General features: G+C 37.5%; 3 protein-coding genes across 6 annotated transcripts; 2 read left to right on the top strand and 1 right to left on the bottom strand.

The window, feature by feature from the left end:
* The first annotated feature begins 4,645 nt into the window (after positions 1–4,645).
* On the top strand, positions 4,646–6,466 carry irgq2 (immunity-related GTPase family, q2). Its single transcript, XM_084944742.1, has 2 exons — positions 4,646–4,733; positions 5,310–6,466. The coding sequence occupies exon 2, from the start codon at positions 5,312–5,314 to the stop codon at positions 6,449–6,451; it is 1,140 nt and encodes a 379-aa protein (XP_084800868.1). The 5' UTR covers positions 4,646–4,733; positions 5,310–5,311; the 3' UTR covers positions 6,452–6,466.
* A 677-nt stretch (positions 6,467–7,143) lies between these two features.
* On the top strand, positions 7,144–15,366 carry LOC146378122 (B-cell receptor CD22). Of its 2 annotated transcripts, XM_084944737.1 has the most exons (17): positions 7,144–7,230; positions 7,598–7,672; positions 7,778–8,188; positions 8,769–9,038; positions 9,606–9,854; positions 10,131–10,400; positions 10,530–10,811; positions 11,217–11,486; positions 11,935–12,207; positions 12,593–12,853; positions 13,331–13,409; positions 13,504–13,567; positions 13,650–13,786; positions 13,994–14,051; positions 14,636–14,730; positions 14,817–14,874; positions 15,136–15,366. In XM_084944737.1, the coding sequence occupies exons 2-17, from the start codon at positions 7,624–7,626 to the stop codon at positions 15,364–15,366; spliced, it is 3,057 nt and encodes a 1,018-aa protein (XP_084800863.1). In that variant the 5' UTR covers positions 7,144–7,230; positions 7,598–7,623. The 2 variants fall into 2 exon arrangements, with proteins under 2 accessions (XP_084800863.1, XP_084800864.1); XM_084944738.1 differs by lacking the exons at positions 7,144–7,230; positions 7,598–7,672 and having other exon boundaries at positions 7,825–7,939; positions 8,124–8,188.
* A 444-nt stretch (positions 15,367–15,810) lies between these two features.
* Positions 15,811–21,270, bottom strand: LOC146378121 (B-cell receptor CD22-like). Of its 3 annotated transcripts, XM_084944741.1 has the most exons (12): positions 21,199–21,270; positions 21,046–21,085; positions 20,630–20,701; positions 20,118–20,483; positions 19,728–20,024; positions 19,084–19,341; positions 18,741–19,001; positions 17,904–18,170; positions 17,504–17,800; positions 17,316–17,406; positions 16,867–16,936; positions 15,811–16,390 (listed from the first exon to the last, which is right to left on the bottom strand). In XM_084944741.1, exons 3-12 carry the CDS (start codon positions 20,673–20,675, stop codon positions 16,160–16,162), a joined length of 2,184 nt encoding a protein of 727 aa, XP_084800867.1. In that variant the 5' UTR covers positions 20,676–20,701; positions 21,046–21,085; positions 21,199–21,270; the 3' UTR covers positions 15,811–16,159. The 3 variants fall into 3 exon arrangements, with proteins under 3 accessions (XP_084800867.1, XP_084800866.1, XP_084800865.1); XM_084944740.1 differs by having other exon boundaries at positions 20,118–20,701; positions 21,046–21,231; XM_084944739.1 differs by lacking the exons at positions 21,046–21,085; positions 21,199–21,270 and having other exon boundaries at positions 20,118–20,938.
* Between the last annotated feature and the right edge of the window lie 402 nt (positions 21,271–21,672).

Raw genomic sequence — 21,672 nt, 5'->3', positions numbered from 1 at the left:
ATTTACCGTAACCTTTTCATCAACAACAGCTTTTAATAGTACGTCAGGACTCTTAGCAACAGAGCTGTGCGCAAGGCACACAGCTCTGTTGCATTTATATCATTATATATGATCAAGACTAGAGAAAAAAACTAATGTGTGTTTAGAGAAGCGTAAAGCCTGACATTTTGGCTCACAAGGATTGCTTGCAGATAAGCTGGCCTCATTATTTAATATTGATCATGTCTGATATCTATTTTGAACATTCACCATTGTGAGTCATTCTACATGACCAAAAACAAGGAAAAGCATCACAAGTCTGCTTTTGAGGTTTTATTTCCTTCTTTGGTTTCAAGCTGTATTTAACAATTTAATCTGATCTGTTACAAGCCCACTGAAAGCAGCCAGGGTGTTTATGTAACATTATATAAAAGTAAAATTTCCAAAGCAGAAAAACTGTTTTTCAAATTCATATAATTCAAAATATTGCATTAGAGATATGCAGTAAGAGTAAAGACTATGAACAAGGATGATTTCAAATGGAGATAAAACTGACTGGAAGAATGAAACCTCAGCAGTCACTCTAATAGTGACCTTCACAACATACGTAGCTCTAAAGCAATATATCACGACCCAAATCTATGCATGGAAATGTCTCTTGAAAGGAGACTTATGGCTACCTCCACCGTTGATGTTGTGATTCAGCGTGTTTGCACTGCGACCAAAGATTCTGCAAAGGCCTGACCTTTTTCATCAAAATGCCACTATTAAGGAACTGCACTAAATCTGCTGTCATTTCTGTCCATGAACCACGAGGTCAACAGCACCGTCATCCTTACTGTAAAAGATTAAAGCAGAACTTCTGCTGCATGTGTGAGCGGAAATGAAAAAGGGTGAAATAAAAGGGAACCTCACCACAAAAAAGTAGAAGAAGGCGGTCCCTCATCATCATTTCTAATTATATCTTCTTCTTTTCTTTTACCACCACAGTTTGACAGTTTTTAAAATCTATATCTTTGTAGAGTAACAAACCTATTGTATGTAAAAGGAGAAGCACTTCAAATGAAGAGGAAGAAGGTGATTAAAAAAGGGATGGACTGCAAAGACAGAAATAAACAAACAACAAACTGATGACTTATGTCAAGAAGATTGACTAGTATTATAGTTTGTGCAGCAAAATGTGTTCCGTGTTATTAAAGGCTGCTGTGGTATTTTACTCTATGTTGACATCTAGTGGTTTTATTACGAAACTGTTGTAAACTGCAGTGCAGGAGCCTATGTGAGCGGTTTTAAATGTATCAGGTGTACCGTACAGGTGATGAATGGCTCACTATTTGTCACCTCTCAGGTGAACAGCTGATTCAAATGAGAGGTGAATGAACAAATCATTTGCGGACTTCTCAAAAAGTGAGTCTCCTTGTTGATAAGCAAAGCAGCATACAGGAAAAAGAAAATGATCCAAAGAGAGGGGCAATGGTGAAATTTAGAAAAGAGGTGGAAAGGAGAGACCAGAAGGAGATGGTGAAGAGGAGATCACAGGTGAGGATGACAAAGTATTTTAACACTATGGAGCAGTAAAGTGAGGTGAGGACAAAGTTAGTCACCTCAAAGCTTTCAATTTCAAATCTCATTCTATTTCTGCCTACACAGTTTACACAGGATGGTCACACTCTATCAGGGTCTATATTTTTAAAAAAAAAAGCACACAAAGTCCATGTTAAATGTCTTAAACCTGAATTATTTCAAATGGGCAACAGGGGGCGACTTGTGTGGTTGCAAAAAAGAAAGTGTCCAGCTATTTAAAAGTCTATTTTCAGAAAAAAATTTAATTTAAATGGAGAAGACATCAGTCAGCAATCCATTTTCTTCTACTTCCACATCTATGACCAATTTAGAACCACCAATTAACTTAAAGCCCTGCATGACTTTGGACTGTAGGAGGAAGTCAGAATGTTCAGAGGGAACCAGCAGAGAACGTGCAAACATCACACAGAAAGGCCCCAGGCTGGTTTCAAACCTAGGACGTTTTTGCTGGGCGACAACAGTGCTACTGACAGCACCACCCTGTACGTCTTTTTGATCAAGTACAAAGACAATAAAAAGCTGTGAATATATAATGTAGAATTTCATTTTGCTGCATATTTGCCATTCTGATTTTTGCATTAAGATGGACTAGTGTATACTGTACAGGGCTGCATGAGCTGGCATATCATGTGAAGAAATAAGTAGCATGTACAACTAGCTAAGATCATACTGTGGCTTTAACCCTTTCACGCATAGTGGTTTGTATTCCAGCACATTTGCACATAAACACTGATGTGTCACTCCATACCCTGCTACCCAGTCAAAACATATGTTGTCCACCTAAGTGGACATGTAGAAAACTTAATGTTTAAAAAAATGAAGTTCAAAAATCTTGTTTGCATGCATAAAGATGAATAAAAATACTTTTAAAAAAAACCTGATTGAGGTTGTCATATGCATGCATGAAAGGGTTAAAAAGACTTTAAGCTTGACTAAGAAATGTATGTTTAATTAAAGTGAACATCAAAGTTCATGTTCGTGCACTATTCATGCGGTGGGCTATTTTGAGAACTTTGCTTTTAATAGATAAGATCAATACCACAGACACAGGCTCGCAGCTTACATGTGGTATTGCAAAGACGAAAGCTACTGCTCTGTCTGTCTGCCCAAAGTTCAGGACTATAACCATACATTTTGGTTTTTTTAATCCACACAGAAACAGACATGTAAAAAACAAAAAAACAAACTGTAACACATTAACTACGTCTTGCCCACAGGTTTCCTAGCAACTTGGTTCTAATGTCAAGGTGTCACCCAGCTGTGACAGTAAGTTATGGTTGAGAAAATCTGATATAGAAGTAAAACAATTGTCCCCTGCTGTCAAATAGATGAGGAGTTACTCACAGATGGAACCTAAAATAACATCTGATGCTTAGCAGGTGCTAGTTATTTTGCATACGGGGTTCCTCTAAAAATAAGAAGGGGGAAACTCTGTATCATTTTTCATGACTTTTGAACATGCAGTACTGCATAGCTCTAACAGTTTTAATGGTTGTTCCTCTTTATTAGTAATGCCAAAAAGGAATTTAATAAATGAAAGAAAAGCAAAACTGTCAGGTTGCTCTTTCACTGTGTCAGCACTGATAAAGAAAGAAGCAGAGGTAGAGAAACAGATGCTGAACTGTAGCACTACCACGAGGACATCTCCATGTCATTCAGGTGTTGTTCTATATACCCTAAATAAATCTGCTGGTTTAGGGCTTAACCCCAAGTGTAATTTCCAGTCAGATCTTATAATCTGAATTATAGACAGCTATCGGGGAATATTCATAATCTTTATTATTAGTTTATTAAGTGTAGGTTCGAACTGTGTTTTGTATAAAGATGATTTACTTACAGTCAACGTCAGGGTGATCGTGGCTCAGAGAGTTGGCAGTTTGTCCTGTAACCGGAAGGTTGCCGGTTCGAGCCCTGGCTCGGACAGTCTCAGTCGTTGTGTCCTTGGGCAAGACACTTCACCTACCGCCTACTGGTGATGGCCAGAGGGGCCGATGGCGCGATATGGCAGCCTCACTTCTGTCAGTCAGGCCCAGGGCAGCTGTGGCTACAACTGTAGCTTGCCTTCACCAGTGTGTGAATGTGAGAGTGAATGAATAGTGGAATTGTAAAGCGCTTTGAGGGCCCCGAAAAGCGCTATATAAATGCAATCCATTATTATTAGTATTATAAACCCAGTTACAGTGCAAAAGATACAATCCCAATACAAATATATAGTTAGGCTGTAAATTGAAGCTTCTCATTTTAAAATTTATGGCAATCACTGACCTTTTGGTGGTATAATGTCATCCTATTTTTTGCCTGACATAGGATTACAGCTGCTCAACAGTGCTGGGTCTTCTTTGCCATATATATATATATATATATATATATTCATATTATGATGCACAACTGTGCAACATGTTTGCAGCTGGTGAAACATCTGGACTGTAGGCAGAGTCTTTGGTAGTTTAGCATTGTCTTGCTAAAATATGCACAGCTTTCCCTGAAATAAAACATTACATACATGGGAGCATTTATTGCTCTAAAACCTGTGTATACATTTCAGCACTGGCGGTACCTTTCTAGATGTACAAGCTGCCAATTCCGCAGGCACTGATGTACCGCCATACCACTAATGGGTATGAGCACTAATAACAAGGTTGATTGTCCTCTTTAGTATGTAGAAAGTTTTATCCGTTTTTTTAAAAAAGAATTCTGAAATAGTTCCTATAGATATAGCTCATATATATATATATATATATATATATATATATATATATATATATATATATATATAAAATATTAAGATGTAATAATGAAATTCTTGGCCAGATAACAGTAACTATTTGTGACATTTTGCTTATTTTGAAAAAGTATATATTACACCATAAATAAAATGCTATTACAAAATAAGTTCTACAGCTGTATCTTATTTATATTCTGGCAAATGCCTTTGCCTTCTAGCAGGCTAACATATGCTAGCCACTAGCTTTGCACATTCTGTTTAATCATGTATGTGCTTAAAGTGATTTTGGATTAGGGCTGAGTTTATAGGATTAGAACTTTCCACTAGCTCGATGGAGCCTTAAATAGATCAACCTGAAGCTGTCAGTGCTTCAGAGCTGTGGGAGAATCGCTGTTTGACGGCAAAATATTTCAGCGATAGGACCATTTCTGTTCCAGACGTGCAGGTAGGTGTAGTATTGTTGACTGAAATTAACAGCAATGTATTTTTAACATTTCAGCATTTATCTTCATCAATTTTATTCTGTTAAGTCTTTATCTTTTATTTTTTTTGCCTCTGTGGGCTTCAAACTATCTATGAAAACAGATGAGAATTTTAGAGGGGACATTTCCTGTCAGTGAAAACAATTTCCTGCATGTTTGTATATTGAACCATCAGAAAACAACAGATTTATTTATTGATTATACCTTAAATTAACACTGTAGAGCAGATAGAAAAAAACATAAAACTGATGTTTTTAAATCATCAAAAAATACTGGGTACAGCTCTTTAGTAAGTCGTTTTCTCCTCCTTTCTGTTAGCCCAAGGTTATTATTGTTTTTGATTCATGGTTGATTTTTCAAAGCTACCCTTTATCAATTTGCCAGCTGTGATAATCTCTATTTTTATACTTCAGAAAGATAATAAAGTGTTTTAGAGCTGTATATTTTTCTTTTTCTTTTTTACAAAATATTCACATTAACTTTCTATCCCAAACATTTTAAGGCCTTTTTAAATAATTGTACTTTTTGTCTTTCTTTAGCGATGGCTGATGTCTTCAGAGGCCTAAACCTCCTTGAAACCCTTAAGGAATCTATTGAGAGCAATAGGTTATCAGATGTTAAGGACGCAGTGGAAGACCTCCTTATCAGCAGGATCAATTTGGGTGTGGTGGGGGACCGTGGGGAAGAAAAAGCCTCCTTCATGAACTCCCTCCGTGGTCTTGGGGCTGGCGATGAGGGAGCAGTTCCTTCTCCAGCCTCTGTTCCTCCAGATGGTTTAGCAGGCTACCCTGACCCCAAACACCCTGACTTTCGCCTGTGGGACCTGCCACCTGTTCCAGACATATCTCCATTTGAACCAGAGGGATACATGGATAGATACAAGTTCCTCCGCTACAATGCAGTCTTTATGACATCCACACAGACAGTCCAACCCAACAGTGTAGATGTTTTCTTGGAGGCCCTTTCCCTGCAGCGACAAACTGTGTATTTCATTCTCTTAGCTTCAGTTAAAGATTCAGAAAAGATCCTGGAAGAAAAAAAGAAAGCCAGTCTGGAAGTGCTGAAATCAAAGGGTATGGCACTGCCTAAAGTCTACCTGGTCGCACCAGCCACCCTGGAGAGGTTTGACTTCCCTACTCTGTTAGCAGATATGAGTAATGATCTTCCAGAGATCAAGGCACACGCCCTTGTCTTAGCTCTACCAACACTCACCTCAGCTCTGGTCACTCAAAAAAAGGAAGCAGTTAAAGCACTAGTATGGGCAGCTGCCTCACTGTCAGGTGGGGTATCCGCAATTCCTGTTCCCCTTGTTGCATCTATGGTGGATTCAAGTATAGGAGTGCGAATCTTGACCAAAGCACGGTTATCTTTTTGCCTGGATGATGAGTCCGTGGAGCGATTAGCCCGACAGCGAGGCATGGAACCTACAAAACTCAAAGAGTTACGAAACTGTGTGTTGTCAGTGGAGGTTAGCAAGGGTGAAGTGAAAAGGAGGTTGGCAGCAGCAGAGAAGGACTTGGCCACTGTTTCGTCGAAGCTGCTGGAGATGGCGATGCCTAGAAATGCCCGTTCGGTCAGCCGCTCCTTTGCTGCTATGCTGCAGGCTTTAAACAGTGCTATTGATGAGATGGCAGCTGATGCTCAAAACATACTAGCGGCTGCTCATGCAAAGGGGAAATGAAGTCAATTTTTTTTTTCTTCATGTAATGTTCAAAAGTGTATATTTTTCATTTATAATACAAAAGTACACTGTTAACACTATGTAAGCATAAATTCTGCAAATAAATGCCAAGCACTTTAAGATTCTCTGTGCTTGTCAATACAGTGGCGTACACTTGAGAAGTTATTTATTTGTAAAAAATGTTTGGAATCATGTATGATTTTTGTTCCACTTCTCACGTGTACACCACTTTGTATTGGTCTTTCACGTGAAATTTCAATAAAATTGATTCATGTTTGTGGCTGTAATGTGACAAAATGTGAAAAAGTTCAAGGGGGCCAAATACTTTTGCAAGCCACTGTAAATACTCACAAAACAGAAGATGATAGATGAAGTGGGAGGAACTGAATGTGTACTGTAACAAGCTTGTTGAAAACTTCATCTTCAGATTCTCCTCTAGCTTGACTGGGCATGCAAATATATTCAAGGTTTTAAGTCAACTGTGAAAACTTCCTTTTTGCTACTTTAGGAGGGGTCATGCATTCTACATACCCTAACTGGATCCTCTAAGGTAAGAATAAGCTTTGGTCTGAAAACCTCTTCCTTGTTCCTTTTACTGCCTATTTCAAGTTGTCAGTAAGTATGTAATCTCTGTCTGTACTGATTCATCACCGCTGCAATGGTTATTGTCTTTTTTTTTTCTTTTTTTTTTATAGAAAACCTGAAGTTTTGAGTTGAATTATTTCTAATCTGGATTCCAGTTCTCCTTGGAAACATTACCCTTATATCCACAAAACAATGTATTCTTTCATTCTTCTTTCTTCTTATGTGTGTGTAATGAATTGTTAAATGCATAAGTGACGCAAAAGTACTCTATCAATAAACCAACAGCACTATAGTGATACGTTAAAAACATTTTTTTTCTCCAAAGATCAAAATTTAAATTGCACTGCTGTAGATGTGTGAAAAAATGACCTAAGTGTAACCATTTAATTAACTATAAGGTTTCAAGAAGCAACAGCTTTCTGAAAGCTGTAGCAAACAGGAAGAAGGAAAATCCTGACAGTCACGTATTTGCACTGAAAACAAAAAGCTACCTTGTTATAAGTTGTAAAGCTTACAGTATGACTCAGTTCCATAAAAAATATTCTTTGTTTTTTGTTGCAGAAATCAAGCTTTAGTTCTATGTGATAATGACAGGTCACACCCTTTGGTGGTTGATTTTGCTGTTTCTAATACAAAGTAGGTGTTTCATTACTCCATAATAAGTGCATTGTTTCCTTTTAACATCTGATTAGGGTCACATTTATTAACGAACTTTCTCACTGGTTTTTGTCATCGCTATAGGGTTTTCTTGTGAAATTCATCCTAAAAATCCCTTCAAATTACAAGACTCTAACTTGACAGCTACAGAGGGGTCCTGCATTGAAATCAAATGTCAAATCTTAAAATCTGTCAGTGATGGTCCAGCGTCCTGGTTTTGGATGAAGGATGCCTTTTGGATAAATGGTAGTTTTAGTGCCACTACTATTTTCAGTTCTTCTGAGTCAAAACATCCTGTCAATGCACACTTTGCAAAAAGGGTGAAATATGTCGGCTCTCCATCTAGAAGTTGGAAAAATCTTCCTTCCTCACTGTTTAGTATATTAATTCGCGACCTGAATAAAACTGACACTGGAAACTATTCTTTTAGATATGTAGGAACATCTTCAAGTGATATTTGGACTACACAACCATTTATGAATCTCACAGTCACAGGTAAGAGCAAAGATCAGAGTGCTGAAAGATATACTGTTTTCATGTTTTATATTTTAGAGTACAAAACACTGAACTGAGCTGCTGTGGTTACAGAAAAAATCTGATTGGTTAAAATAATTTGATAGATACATAAAACAATGACTTTTTTTAACTGAAGAAATTGCAACATAGAATTCATACATAAAATTTGGTCAGAAAAAAGTTATTTCACATATTTTATTTCATTAAGATGATAATAATGAACGATTTCTTGTATGAGAACTCCATTTTCGGCACCTTATTTGCATTCCCCTTGGAAATATAAGTAAAGCGATCCCTTAGGTTTCATTTAATGGAACATAGTACAGATAAACAATACAGCTATATGCATACTAGCCATATTTAGCTAACACCTGATATTCCAATCTTCATGAGTTTTAACTAAGCTAGTAACATCAATGTATGATCCTGCAACAGTTTTTTAAATCTTCAGGGAGCAGCCTTATATTATTTGTTCCTAAAACAAACATATTTGTAGGGCTTGTATGCTATACTTTCAGATTTTATCACATTCCTGTTGTCTCTACCGTTACATTTGCAGAAAATCCATGTCTGCTCACTTTTGAGGAACCAAAAAACGTGACTGAAAATGGCAATGTAACACTTACATGCTCCACATTAAGCTCCTGTACTTCAGGCCTAAAAATTGAAGGTCCTTCGGCATCACTTTCCCAAAGCAAACCAGAGAACCCTAAAAAGACCACACTGAGTTTTAAAGTCACTTGGGAGGATGATGGGAGGATGTTTTCATGCCAAACAGAGAACAATACAGATCCATGTTTGATTCGGAATATCAGCCTCACTGTAGGATGTAAGTTCATAACCGAAAGTTTATTAATGTCATTTCTACTGAAGTGTGGACCTAATTACTACTTTTGTAAAAGATATGAATGATGTTAAAGAGTCTGAGGACTAAGGGAGTAAAATTATTACATTACTTTATTACAAAAATTAGATTATTAAATAATAAAAATTTGAACATTTTGTTAGCTGCCATTATTTCTCTGATAAAAATGAATCTGTGAAACATCTGTTACTACTGTGTCAGAGTCAGATTAGAAGAAAGTGATAAAGAAAAAATTGATTTAAACAGATCTGCCACCAGAAAATGATCTTGTTCTGCTGCAAGATGAAAAATAGAAAAGTAGTGTGTTTCTGTTTTTTCTAACTCATTTTAGAAAACCTGAATTGGTACAGTGTGACACCTGCGTTGTAATAAATGTGATTAGCTATTTTCACCTTGCTGCATTTGTAAATATATGGATGTATCTGAAATCCAATACGTGTTCTATTCTATTTCATTTGTGTAAACAATCAACACACTGTGTACCTGTATGCACACTATTTGCTAATCTGTATTGATTTGCCTTTTGAACAGATGCTCCCAAAGACATGTCTACAACTATAAGCTCTAACGTTGTAAAGGAAGGGGGGTCTGTCAGTTTCACTTGCTCTGCTAAAGGACAACCTGAGCCCACTTTTACATGGACTAAAGATGGTCGAGATCTTGACTCAAAGGCCAATTGGATGATCTCATCAATTAATGCATCACAGAGTGGATCATATACCTGTCAAGCTGTAAACAAACATGGGAGTAAAAAATTAGTGGTGACTGTCGGGGTTATTTGTGAGTATTGTTTCACATTAATTATGTTGATCTATTCTTACAAATTTTTAGCAAATGTCATCATACCTGAAGGCCTTTTAATGTTTTTGTATCTCAGTGGTTTACACTTATGTTGGTGCAGTTTAAGATATTGTCGTTGTATTTGGCATAAGCCTTTATTTTTTATGAGAATCCTGTATTTTAGCATTTTTTAGTTCTGATTTATCAGCCCAGTATTTTCAGCGCTGATTATTACAATGAATCAACTTTACCAAATACTGACATCTTCTGTTATAGATGCCCCTGATGTTGACATAGTGATTTCACAGGAGCCTGAAAGAAGTCCAAAAACGATTATACAAGGAGATAAAGTCACTTTTACATGTTCTGTTAAGAGAAGCAACCCACCACCAGGCTCTTTTACTTGGCAGAAAGACAAAACACATATTGATTCAAAACAGAGAACTGTTGTTGAAAACATACAGCCAGAAGACAGAGGTAAATACACATGTAGTGCCAAGAACACTGTGGGCTCTGGATCAAAAACTCTTCAACTTACGGTTCAATGTAAGTTTTACACCTCTGTGTTCCATATGTCTATGAACATAACAGAGAAAATAAAAATAAATTAGTGTTGATGCTGTATTGACTGTTTCAGTATCAAAAGTATTCTGAAAGTTATTTACTGTTTTCCAGACAAACCAAGGAAAACTAACATTTCTATCCATCAAACAAGTGTGAAAATTAATACAGCCGCCATATTCACTTGTTTAACTGATGCAAACCCAGCCCCTTCGAGCTATTCCTGGTTCCATTATAAGCAGACTGACCTCTCCCAGAAGAAGATGCTCATGGTTTTCATAGAAACTCTTCACTTAGAAAAAGTAAAAAGAGCAGATGAAGGATGTTACATATGCAACGCGAGCAACAGCATTGACACAGGGAACACTAGTAAGCCAGTGTGCATAGAAGTATTGTGTAAGTACTCTGCTGACATATTAAAGTTTCTCTGCACTTTGTTTTAGGACTGATTCACTTTATCAATCAGTACCATCACAGAGAAAAAAATGCATACATGCTTTTTCAGAGTAATGTGATTATTACTGTTGTAGCATAGCGTTAGATGAAGCTGCACTTGCCTAATGATAATTAATTAGTATGTTAACTGTCAAGCAAACTAGTCGGTGTCAAATTAGATATTTTAACCCAAGTAAAAGCTCAAATTTGACTTAAACTGCAACTTTTATACAAAGAAAATAAAAACATACTGCGTCATTTAGTGAATGCTGGTTCAGAATAGAGCTGACATTCTGTTTAAGGACTGATCTTGTAATATCATTCAACATGTTAAAAATGATGCTCACAGGTGCTTCCTCTCCACAGTTCCTCCCAATCATACCAATCTGTACATGACTGAGTTGGTCACTGAAGGCGAGCCTGTCGAAGTCAATTGCACTGCTGAAAGTTTCCCACCGCCAACTTTCACCCTGACAAGATATTCTAAATCAAATTCTCAGACTCCAGAATGGAGTTTAACTTTAAACAACTCCTACAAATTTGAGGCAACTTCAACAAACGCAGGCTTTTACACCTGCAAGGCCTCAAACAGCGAAGGAAACCAGTGGAGCTCAAAAAAGCAACTGGTGGTGAAATGTAAGCAATTGAGTGATGCATGTCTTTGTCATATATATGTTACATCCAACACAATTATATTCTGATAATATTCAATCATCTAATAACTGGACAATATCTTAAACTGAAATGTGATTTTAGTACAATTTCTCAGGCAGTAAAGTTTAGCTGTTCCATACTTTCAAGCTCCTATTTTTTGTTTTGTTTTTTACAAAAGACACATCATCAGCTCAGGAAACAGTGTTCAAGGTTCAAGAAACATGAGGCATTGTTGCAATATATTAACTACTGTTGTTTTTCTTTATTAGCAGATTAGATTATTTTACTGCTGAATTTCAGCTATAATAGAATTTGAGTAGTAAATAATTTAAATATTAAGGTTATGATTTTACAGAAAGATCTTGTGATTAAAAACAAACAAATAAAAACATCATCTCATTTCTTTGTTTATAATTTGCGTTAAATGCAGATAGCCCCAGAGAGGTGAAAATAACAGGTCATCCTGATCTTATTGTAAAAGAGAATGAGTCATTAACACTGGATTGCAGTGCCAACTCGTACCCATCAGTAAGCTCATTCACCTGGATGAAGATGATCGATGGGACGACGGAAACCACTATAAGCACTGGGACACCGTTCATTGTGGATTCTGCCAGTGTCTCTGACAGCGGGAAGTACCGCTGTACGGCCAAAAATGAAATTGGAATGGGAAAATCAGTGCAAGTTGAAGTTAAAGTTAAGTGTGAGTACACTTGAATATTTCAGTCATTGTTTCTCACCAACAACAGAGTATCCACACGTCTGATACTTTGCTTTGTAATTATTTACTCGTTTCATCTAAACTTCAAATATGACATGGACTCTAACAAGTGGTTGATTTTACTGATTTTAGTTTTTCATTCTGGCATAAGTAAGATGCTTTAGAAAGGTCATTCAGGTTGTGCCACATGTGCGCTTTGGACCAGCAACTAAGGGATATGAGAAAGGAACATTTCTAACTCTACATGAAACAGCTTTGAATAGAGCAACTGTACATTGTCATTTTAAAACTTTTCATATTTAGCTATTCTGTCTGTTTTTGAAGTCATTATCTTGCATTTCCATTTCTTCTTTTTTCCTCTGTTTAGATGGTCCAAAATTCACAAAGATTGAAAAAGGAAAGGAAGAGCAGCATGATGACGTGACAAGAGTGAAACTGAGGTGCATCAGTCAGTGCTATCCTGAAGTCACGCAATATTCATGGTACCAGAGGATAAACAAAAAAGAGAGCAAAAATGTAGCAAACGGTAAGGATATTTTTGTGAGATCAGACCAGCCTGGGGAGTACTACTGCGTCGCAAAAAACACAATTGGTGAAAGATCATCTGAGCCAATCAAGCTATTTGACGGTGAGTGAATTCCAAAGGCATTGACCTTTATCTCTACTGTGCATTGTTTTTATATAATAATACATTTAAATTATATTTTTCCTTTTTTTAATACGTATATAAAACTTTGTAGCGGTGTAGAGTGGGGTCATGTTAACAAGCCATCACATTTGTTTTAACAATATTACATTATTTAATAAGCTCAACTTATTCATGTCCAGGTATTTACAAATCAGTGCCTATTATCCATCACCCACTCCTGCTTAATGTCTGTGTACTCAAAGTAAACATGTGTCAGGTTACTCTTATTTGAAAAGTACATTTAAACAGAACAAAGAAAAAAAAATCATACACACAATATGTGTATGCCCTTAAAAGTAACACTGCCCATTGAGCTGTCTTGGTGGAGGTTTGTGCTCTTTGGGTGCTTTTTGTTTTTCTGTGCTACCTGTTCACAAATCTCTCTATATACTGATGTTCTGTCTCTTCTAACCACAGACACAGTTATGAAGATTGTGAAGGTCTTCTCGCTTTGTCTTATTTTTCTAATTGTATGCATACTCATCTTTTTGTACAGGTAATATACAAAGTAAATAACAAATAGTTTCTATTGGAGAAACGTGTTCGGGTGATTGGCCTGTATGACTGCTCTTCTGCCCCTTTGTTTACAGACGCAGAAGGAACAATTTAATTCAACAAAGAACTACAAATGTGTGGTCCTGGAGTAGTTTTCTGGTATTAACTCATATGTTAAATCTTTTGAATTGTTAGTGAAATGAAACAAAAATGATGCATTTCCATCTGTAAACTGAATCAGGGTTCCTGGAATGGAGTCAGCAGGAGCAGCGGGAATCAGAGTGGTTTGGCAGAGCCGTTCAGGAGCAGAGATGACCTCTTGCTAAACCAGCCATGTCAACCAAATGCCCAACAACCCCAGCGTCATCCAGACAGCACGTAAGTCTGCAGCAGCTCGCACTGTCCAGCTCAGAACAAGGGACACATTGTTGGCAGGGGAGCTGGGTGCTGCTGCTCACTCTTTCGTCAAAGAACCCATTTAACATCATTCAGTTATGAATGGCACACTGAGAGTCTGCTCAGCTTTTGAATGGTTCTGATTCTGATTGTGCATTTTTTATTTTTAACATCATTATTTTTCCACAGGACTGCATCCAACGTGAACACTGTTTACTCTGCTGTGAATCTGCCCAAAAGCAAACAGGTGATCCAATCATATCAGTGCAAGCTCAACAAAGACAAATCCATTTACAAATGAATAAATAAATGAAACTTTAATAGTGACAGTATTAAAGTATAATGAAAGTATACTGAGAATTGGGTATATTTCAAAGATTACCCGTTCCTGTTTTACTGCACAGCCTCTTTTCATTAAATAGACTTATAAAACACTGCACAACTGGAAAAATGAAATATATATATTATATACATTTAAGTTAAACATATATTGTTAACTCTTAAAATGTTATTAACTTCTAATTATGCCAGTGAAAAAACATCCTAATGTTTTATAAAAATCATTCAGACAAAATGACCTTTATCAGCAATGACCTTTATTAACCACTAAAAACGTGCTTCCGTACTTTAGAGGCTCTGTAGAAAATAATAAAAGTCAAGAGTAGTTTGTAAAGTTTTATCTCCACTAATCCAGCCTTATGCTTATGCTGTCCCTTACTGTTAATATATATCTGTCAGTATAGTTATTAATTATCCTTCATGTAAGGCATGAATGAACTGATTCAGTTGCTACTCTACATTCAGTGACACGGTCTCTCTGCATTTGCTCAGGCTGCCTCTGCACAAAACCCAATCAAAGGACATGGTGGAAACATGGGAAATGATTCTCTCAACTACGCTTCTGTGTTCTTTGTGAATAGAAAAAAGTGAGAATTCAGTTTTGCATATAAAAGGAGCCTAAATGATATGTTATTACATGACTTCTTTTATGACTGTATGATGTTTTTCCCAGGGATCCAGAGGAGGATGCTGAGTACTCTGTGGTGTCAAAGCCTAAGAAGTCAAAAGTGGTAAGAAAGCTCAAAATGCCTTTTTTTCCCCTGTATCTCATTCGGTTTATTAGCTTATTTCATTGCATTTGTATTGTATTTGTATATCATATACTCATTGTATATGATATACAAATACAAATAAAAATCATTGTAGCAAGGGAAATTAAGTTAAGGCAAAGTAAAGAATGAAAATGATCTTCAACAAGGGTTATTTTTGTACATCAAATCCAGACACTGTCAGAAATTATGACACCGTTTTGTCACTTTTTTGTCATCTAGACAGAACAAGAAGTGCAGGAGGACTATGAGAACATCGGCGAAGAACTTCCACCCAAACCTCCATATGCATATAACTTTGACTCAGACACAGAGACCAGTGAAGATGAGGTGGAGGTCAACTATGCTCATGTGAACGTTAAGCCAAAGTCTGGCCACCAGCGAGCAAAGAAAGACTCCAGCAGCAGCAGCAGCAGCGAAGATGAAACTCAGTACTCTCAGGTCAAAATTTGACTAAAATTGCTTTGATCCTATTCAGACATCTCTGCCAGTTTGTGCCATGGACGTTCCGAAATATATTTGCCAGGCTAACTATACTGAACAAGGCTTGTATTACTTCATTGTTTCTTTTTTCCTTCCTGGGATATAATTTTAGCTTTCCTTTATGTATAGTAATAAGTCCCCACAAGTACACAAACCTATCTTTTTATCATAGATGTAAGACTGTTGGGGAAGTGTATATGGATAAGTGATAAAATGAAATGACTGCTGTTGTAAAATTGTGCTCCCATCCTCCTGCTGAGTTTTTTAATGTATATATCTGTCTTGAAATTAAAGTACTTTACTGTATGCATAGTTCCATTTCATAACCTGCTTTGACACAAGCTGTTGTTTGATGGCAAACTTGACTGCAGGGCCAGTTACTCTTTTAATCACATAATAATTATGCATTACAAAGTTGTCAATAAAAACAAGTGCCTAACAAGTTTTAGGTTGTACCTGCTTCTTACACACTCCACAAAGGTTTTTTTTTAGAATTAGACAAAGGTTAGTCATATGCATATAGTTAAAGATTCAACCTCAGCATACAGATATGTCTTTTTTTTCTGTCATGCTATTTTTACTAGTAAGACAGGAGAAGAATTTACAGACGAGGATCGAAACCAGGGCCGGAGGGAATGTCCAAACTCCAGGGCTTCTGCTGTCAATTCCTCTAAAGCTAAGTGACCACTTTCTCATCAACCCTTCATGTAAGTCCCTTAGCATCTTTCTCTCTTCCCAAATGAGCATCTGCAAGTGTTTCTTCCTACTTTGCATCTCCTCCATTGATTGGTGCTTCTCGACGGATCTCAGAATCCACACCAGTCTTAGGGACCAGGCCTTTGATCTCACCTTCCCCGAGCTTGCCCTCTGACCTGGCCTGAAGTTGAGCAAAGTCCACATCAGCATAATGGAGAGAGTCATCCTTGTATTCTGCTGCTTCTGCCTCAAGAACGGCTTTATTGACATAAATCACATCTGCCTTTGAAGAGTTAGTCTACAGAGAAACCACAACAGTGTGTTTCAGTAACACAGAAAAGATGTTTTTTTCTATTTCAATAATGAGGTTCACTTTAACTGTGTTTTTTAAGAGCATGTGTTTTGGCATAATATATTCATATTTACTATGCAAGAAAACGTTCATTTTATCATTCAAACAGGACACACCATTAGCTCAGAGAGTCAGAATATGTTTTGGAGTCTAAAGAGCTTGGAAAGAAAGACGTCTGGAAGTTTCTTGAAGACGTTTCTTCTCTCAGCCGAGAAGCTTCTTCCTCTTTCCAAGCTTTTTAGACTTGGTCTTTAGACTACGATGACCTGGATGACTGAGAACCTTCACAGACAATATGTTTTGGTGTTTAAATCACACTGACACATTGGCAAGTGCAGGAAGAGCTGGAAGCAAACTCATTCTACCACAAGTGGGATTTTTTTCTTCATCTAACTCATATATATGCATCAACATAAACTCACCTCATTGGTGACTAAACAGTCTGAAATATCCACAAGTCCCTTGTCAAGTGAAACATTGCCCTTCCTTTTCCTGCAACCATCACAGAAAGGTGAAAGGTTTAATTCACATTAAAGATTTTACATTGAAATATGCTTTAGGAAAAATACTTTCTCCTTGAAAATTCCTTGCCACAAAGTTAAATACTCTAAAAGTCGTTATCCCCCTGATAATGTTTTGATTTTGTCATAATTCATGTATTACACGTGTGTTTTCCACTTCAAGGTGGGCAGATAAAGTTTCATCAGAAGGCTGCCTTGTTAGTAATGATTTGTGGCAGCTGTGGTTACTCTATAATTAGTCAGCTTACAAAAGGAACCTTGAAATATGTCTGTTATATGCATTTTTGATTATACATGATAATCGTAACCTACTTTGAAAATATCTGGTACCAGTGTTCTGTGTTCCTCACCTGTAAAGGCATATCAGTAGCGGTATGAAAAACAGCAACATCCCCAGTGCTCCCACTCCAGAACCAATCAGCAAAGAAAGAGTATGGAGGACTTAAAAAAACAAAACAGTCATATCAATCACTAAACGATGCAAATGACACAACAGAAAAGCCAAATATAAAATGAAGCTTCCTACAGATTTCTTTACCTAGCTGAGTTTCACTGGAGGATATATTGAAAGCTATACTATCAGACCCCAGGGAGTTGCTGCTCAGACACACCAGAGAAGGCATGTCTTGGCCCAGGTAGTACAGAGTGATGACGCTCCTCACGCTCGTGCTCCCCAGATTTACTTCCCGAATTGGGATATCAGCAGAGTGATTGACAAGCTCGCCAGCCAGCTGCCAAACCAGGGAGGGAAGCGGGTTCCCCTGAGTGTTACAGGTACATCGGATCTGGGACAAAATCTTCACACAGCGGGAAGAAAATAGGATCTCTGGAGCAACTGAGACAAAGAAGGTAATGGGTTAACAGAATAGGCTTATGGGCGGTTTTCTTGGGGAAACATAAAGGCTTCAAAGGAATGAAAACAAGAATAAGAGTCTTACATGTGACATCAATGCTGACAGGCTCTGAGCATTCAGCTCCATGGACATTCAGAGCTTCACAATGATATTGATCATCTGAGAGTTTGGTCACATTGAAGGTGAAGTGTTGCTCAAAGCCCACCGCTTCCTTTTTCCTTCCTGCCACCTGGAACCAGGTGAAGTTCACCGCTGCTGGATTGGCGATGCTTGTGCAAGTCAGAGTCACAGAGCTGCCATCCAGCACAGGACCAGAAGGATCAACAGACACTGAAGTATTTTTAGGAGGATCTGAAAAGAAAATAATGTTCCTTGTTAGTATTGCATCCAAAGACTTTTTTTTACTTGTTTGGGAATGCATATTCAGCCTTTCAGAAAATATATAAATTAGGATGTTCTGGTGCAAGTTTTAGGACAGAAAGTTATTAATTGATATATAATAATACTTTTTTCTTTTTCATTGTTATTCATATTATTCCTTTTTGATAGAATTAAATGTGTTTTGCTTTGGGGGGGCTTTAATCATACTTTTCTGTGCTCTTACAGCTTGATGAGGACACAAATTAAACAAAACAGCTACACATACATTCAGACACTGGCACACATGTGGACACAGTGGAGCTCAGTCATGATGGACTCAGAAGGTTTTGAGGTTGTCACGCAATATGACAATGTGTTACTGTCCATAGCTCAGACACTAGTGTTGCCCTGTTAACAAGTCTTGGCCCCAGATCATGTTGGGTTGAGCACAGCTGGATATACAGTAGAGCCATGTTCAGGACGTGAGCACACTGGAGACATACAGTTCTGTTGTTTGTTTTCGGTGTAAATCAATGTCTTTACTGTGTTAAATTAACTCACACTGAATGTCCAGCTGAATTGCTGCTGACGTTTCCTCTCCCAGATCATTTTTGGCTGTACAGTGGTAATCACCGCTGTGGCTGGTGTCGGCACCGTCTACGACCAAGACTGGTCCGAGCTCCTTATCCATCTCATTATCTCTGTACCAGGTGTAGTTGGTCACTGGTGGGTTAGAGCGGCTCTTACAGATCAGAGAAACAGAGCTGCCCTCCAGAACTGGACCAGTGGGATCGACGATTACTGTTGTTTCCCTCGGGGAAACTGAAAAAATAAACAAGCGTGGGTTCAGTCTATGCTGTGATCCAACATTTATAATCTGTCTTTTTGTTTCAGTGTCACTTACACTGTACGTCAATCTGAGTGATAGAAGAATTCTGGCTTCCATAACTGTTACTGACTCCACAAAAAAACTGACTGTCAACTTCTGACACTGTGGCTGAAAACCTCTTCTTTGATCCCACCACTGACACCTGATCTCCATTCACTTTGTACCAGGTGTAGCTGTCCACGGTTGGATTTGCATTAGTGTTGCAGGTCACGGTCACTGAGCTGCCTTCTTTTACAGGACCAGAGTAACTAACTGATGTGTTATTTGGAGGATCTGTAAGAGAAATATGAAATTGTAAATACACAATCTATCTGCACAGACAGATTTTTTTGGGCCACTCATAACCAGTGTCAAGCCTACAACTGGAATGATAAACATTTGTCTTTTCACATCAGCAAAATGTTTACAATGTAACCAAGGGTCTATCCCAGCTGTAGAGCTTGATTGCAACTTGATTGAATGGCAAAACTGAAGCTCATTGAAACAGAGTGACTTTTGAATCTATACAAAAAAAAACCCTAAACCATCAGATTAGATGTTCTTTTATATGTTTTTTATTATCCTGGAGAAGACGAAATCAGATAATATCAGACCATAAATAAAATCGTGTTATGGCATGAATGCAAACAATAAAAGAAAAGGTGATAAAATATACTCACAAATAACACTTAGCGTCAGAGTTTTTTCATACAGAAGGTCACTTTTCCCAGCTTGTCGGTTATAGACGGCAGTGCAAGAAACTTTTTGTTCATTGTGAAGGTGAGAAGCAGTGAAGTTCATCACAGAGGTCGCAGGATTAGCTTCCACTTCCTCCTCTGTGTCACCTAAAGCGGGCGACCATGTCAGAAGTGGAGGAAGAATGGGACAGTGAGAAACAGCGGAGCAGGTCAATGTCACTGCAGTTCCTTCTTCTACCTCCAGGTTCGATGGAGTTATGGTAGGTTTAGGCAGTGAATCTGAAAAGTAGAACAATACAAAAATGACATAATGAACTAAAATGTAGTAAAGATGTGGCTTTATGTGTAGAATAGCAAGAGGAGGGGACAAACTTTGAGTGGATATGAGGACACTTGAAGGAAAGTTAAACTTCAAATCATTGTCACACTGCAGTCTGAAGTAATAGTTGTCATAATGGCGTGGTGGCATGTTGTTGAAGATGGTGGTGCAGTCTTTGTCACGCAGGATCCCAGTCAGGTTTCCTTGCTGGATATTTAAGCTTCCACTTGCACCAGTGAGGCTGGAATCAAACACCGGAGTTCTACTCCAGCCTTTCTTCCAGATAGCTTTACATGAATCATCCAGGAATTCCTCCCATTCTGGGGGCAAGGTGAATCTGCAGCGGATCAACACGCAGGATCCACTCAGTGCTTCTACAGTCTGAGGCAAGAAGACTGCCCAGTTTTGGCAAAAGCTACCTGAGTTGAAGCAGCAGAAATATGACATTAGGTAAGGTAAAGTAAACATTCTAATTACTGCCAACGTAAAGGTTCTGCATTTGCATCTACATGTGAGGAAAGACTGATAAGTCCCTGGCAACATGACTGAAATTAAAATAACATACCTTGAAGTAGACTGCATATAAAGAAAACCTTTATTGCAACCGTCATATTCGTCTGATGATCCGAGTGAGGTACTGGAAACAGGACACTTTTATTGCTTGCTATAAATGTTATTGTATGGCTAACATTCAAACATGAAAATGCAATTTAGTCTTTAGGACAAGCTGAGAGTCACACTATATCCATTCTACAAAATGTTGATGTTTTGCTGAAAATAACTAAAATATTGTTTTAAGCCTGTGAGACTTTGTTTGCTTCATTGTTTATGTAATTATTCTTTATTTGCATATGGTAATTTCCCTTTTTTTAAAGGTAATAATTAACTAAAAAGAGGAAGCAATATAAAAATCATCCATGATCTTATTCTTTATCCTCAACAGTATAATATTTAGTACATTTATTAAGGTAACAGTCTTACCTTAAAAGCCAACAGAAGTGTTCAGCATACAGTGTCTTTTCTGGAAAGAAAAAAAGTTTTAAAAAAAACTAATTTGAGGTCACAAATCCTGAGATCATTTTAAAGTATACAATGATAACATTAATATTAATAAAGTTAAAATGAAGGGTTTACAAGCATTAAAGCATCAGTAGTAGTAATCCAACAAGTGAGTCATGTCAGACTGGTAGTGTGTCTGGATGTCGCACACAGCTCTTGTCAGATGTGTTCGGGGAGTGGCGTGTAGCAGAACAACAAGGTTTTGATACTCTCTCTGTATTTCAGCTGTTTTAACCAAGTGCAGAATTGTGCATAATAATGCATTATTTGTATAATGCATTTGATCCCACTGAGAGCTTGAAATGGGAAAGAAAGGTGAATTATGAGCTGATGTTAATATTCTATGGCACAAAGAATAAAGACAGTTCTGGTACCTTGTACCAGCAACGTGTACCTAATAAAGTGCCTGGTGAGTGTACACAGTGATGTACTTGGAAATAGTTCGACACTAAACTGATTTTCATATGTATCTTGTATATGTATCTTCTCTTATAAAATGATTTATTATCCAGAATCAGAAGTCATCAGTGAACTCATATATATGGTTCC

The sequence above is a fragment of the Perissodus microlepis genome, chromosome 11, assembly GCF_051167445.1.
Source record: "Perissodus microlepis isolate ML-2025 ecotype Zambia chromosome 11, ASM5116744v1, whole genome shotgun sequence".
Classification (NCBI taxonomy): domain Eukaryota; kingdom Metazoa; phylum Chordata; class Actinopteri; order Cichliformes; family Cichlidae; genus Perissodus; species Perissodus microlepis.
Note: the sequence above shows the minus strand (reverse complement) of the source record. Positions and strands in the feature narration are given on the sequence as shown.

Excerpts from the sequence above, each read along its gene's own strand:
- LOC146378122 (XM_084944737.1), top strand. The coding sequence starts at position 7,624 with ATGACAGGTCACACCCTTTGGTGGTTGATTTTGCTGTTTCTAATACAA. Across the intron at positions 10,401-10,529 it reads TCTTCAACTTACGGTTCAAT|ACAAACCAAGGAAAACTAAC; the intron begins GTAAGTTTTACA and ends ACTGTTTTCCAG. Across the intron at positions 11,487-11,934 it reads AAAGCAACTGGTGGTGAAAT|ATAGCCCCAGAGAGGTGAAA; the intron begins GTAAGCAATTGA and ends CGTTAAATGCAG.
- LOC146378121 (XM_084944740.1), bottom strand. The coding sequence starts at position 20,646 with ATGCAGTCTACTTCAAGGTATGTTATTTTAATTTCAGTCATGTTGCCA. Across the intron at positions 20,025-20,117 it reads TGTCCTCATATCCACTCAAA|ATTCACTGCCTAAACCTACC; the intron begins GTTTGTCCCCTC and ends TCTACTTTTCAG. Across the intron at positions 17,407-17,503 it reads CTCCAGTGAAACTCAGCTAG|TCCTCCATACTCTTTCTTTG; the intron begins GTAAAGAAATCT and ends TGTTTTTTTAAG.
- irgq2 (XM_084944742.1), top strand. The coding sequence starts at position 5,312 with ATGGCTGATGTCTTCAGAGGCCTAAACCTCCTTGAAACCCTTAAGGAA.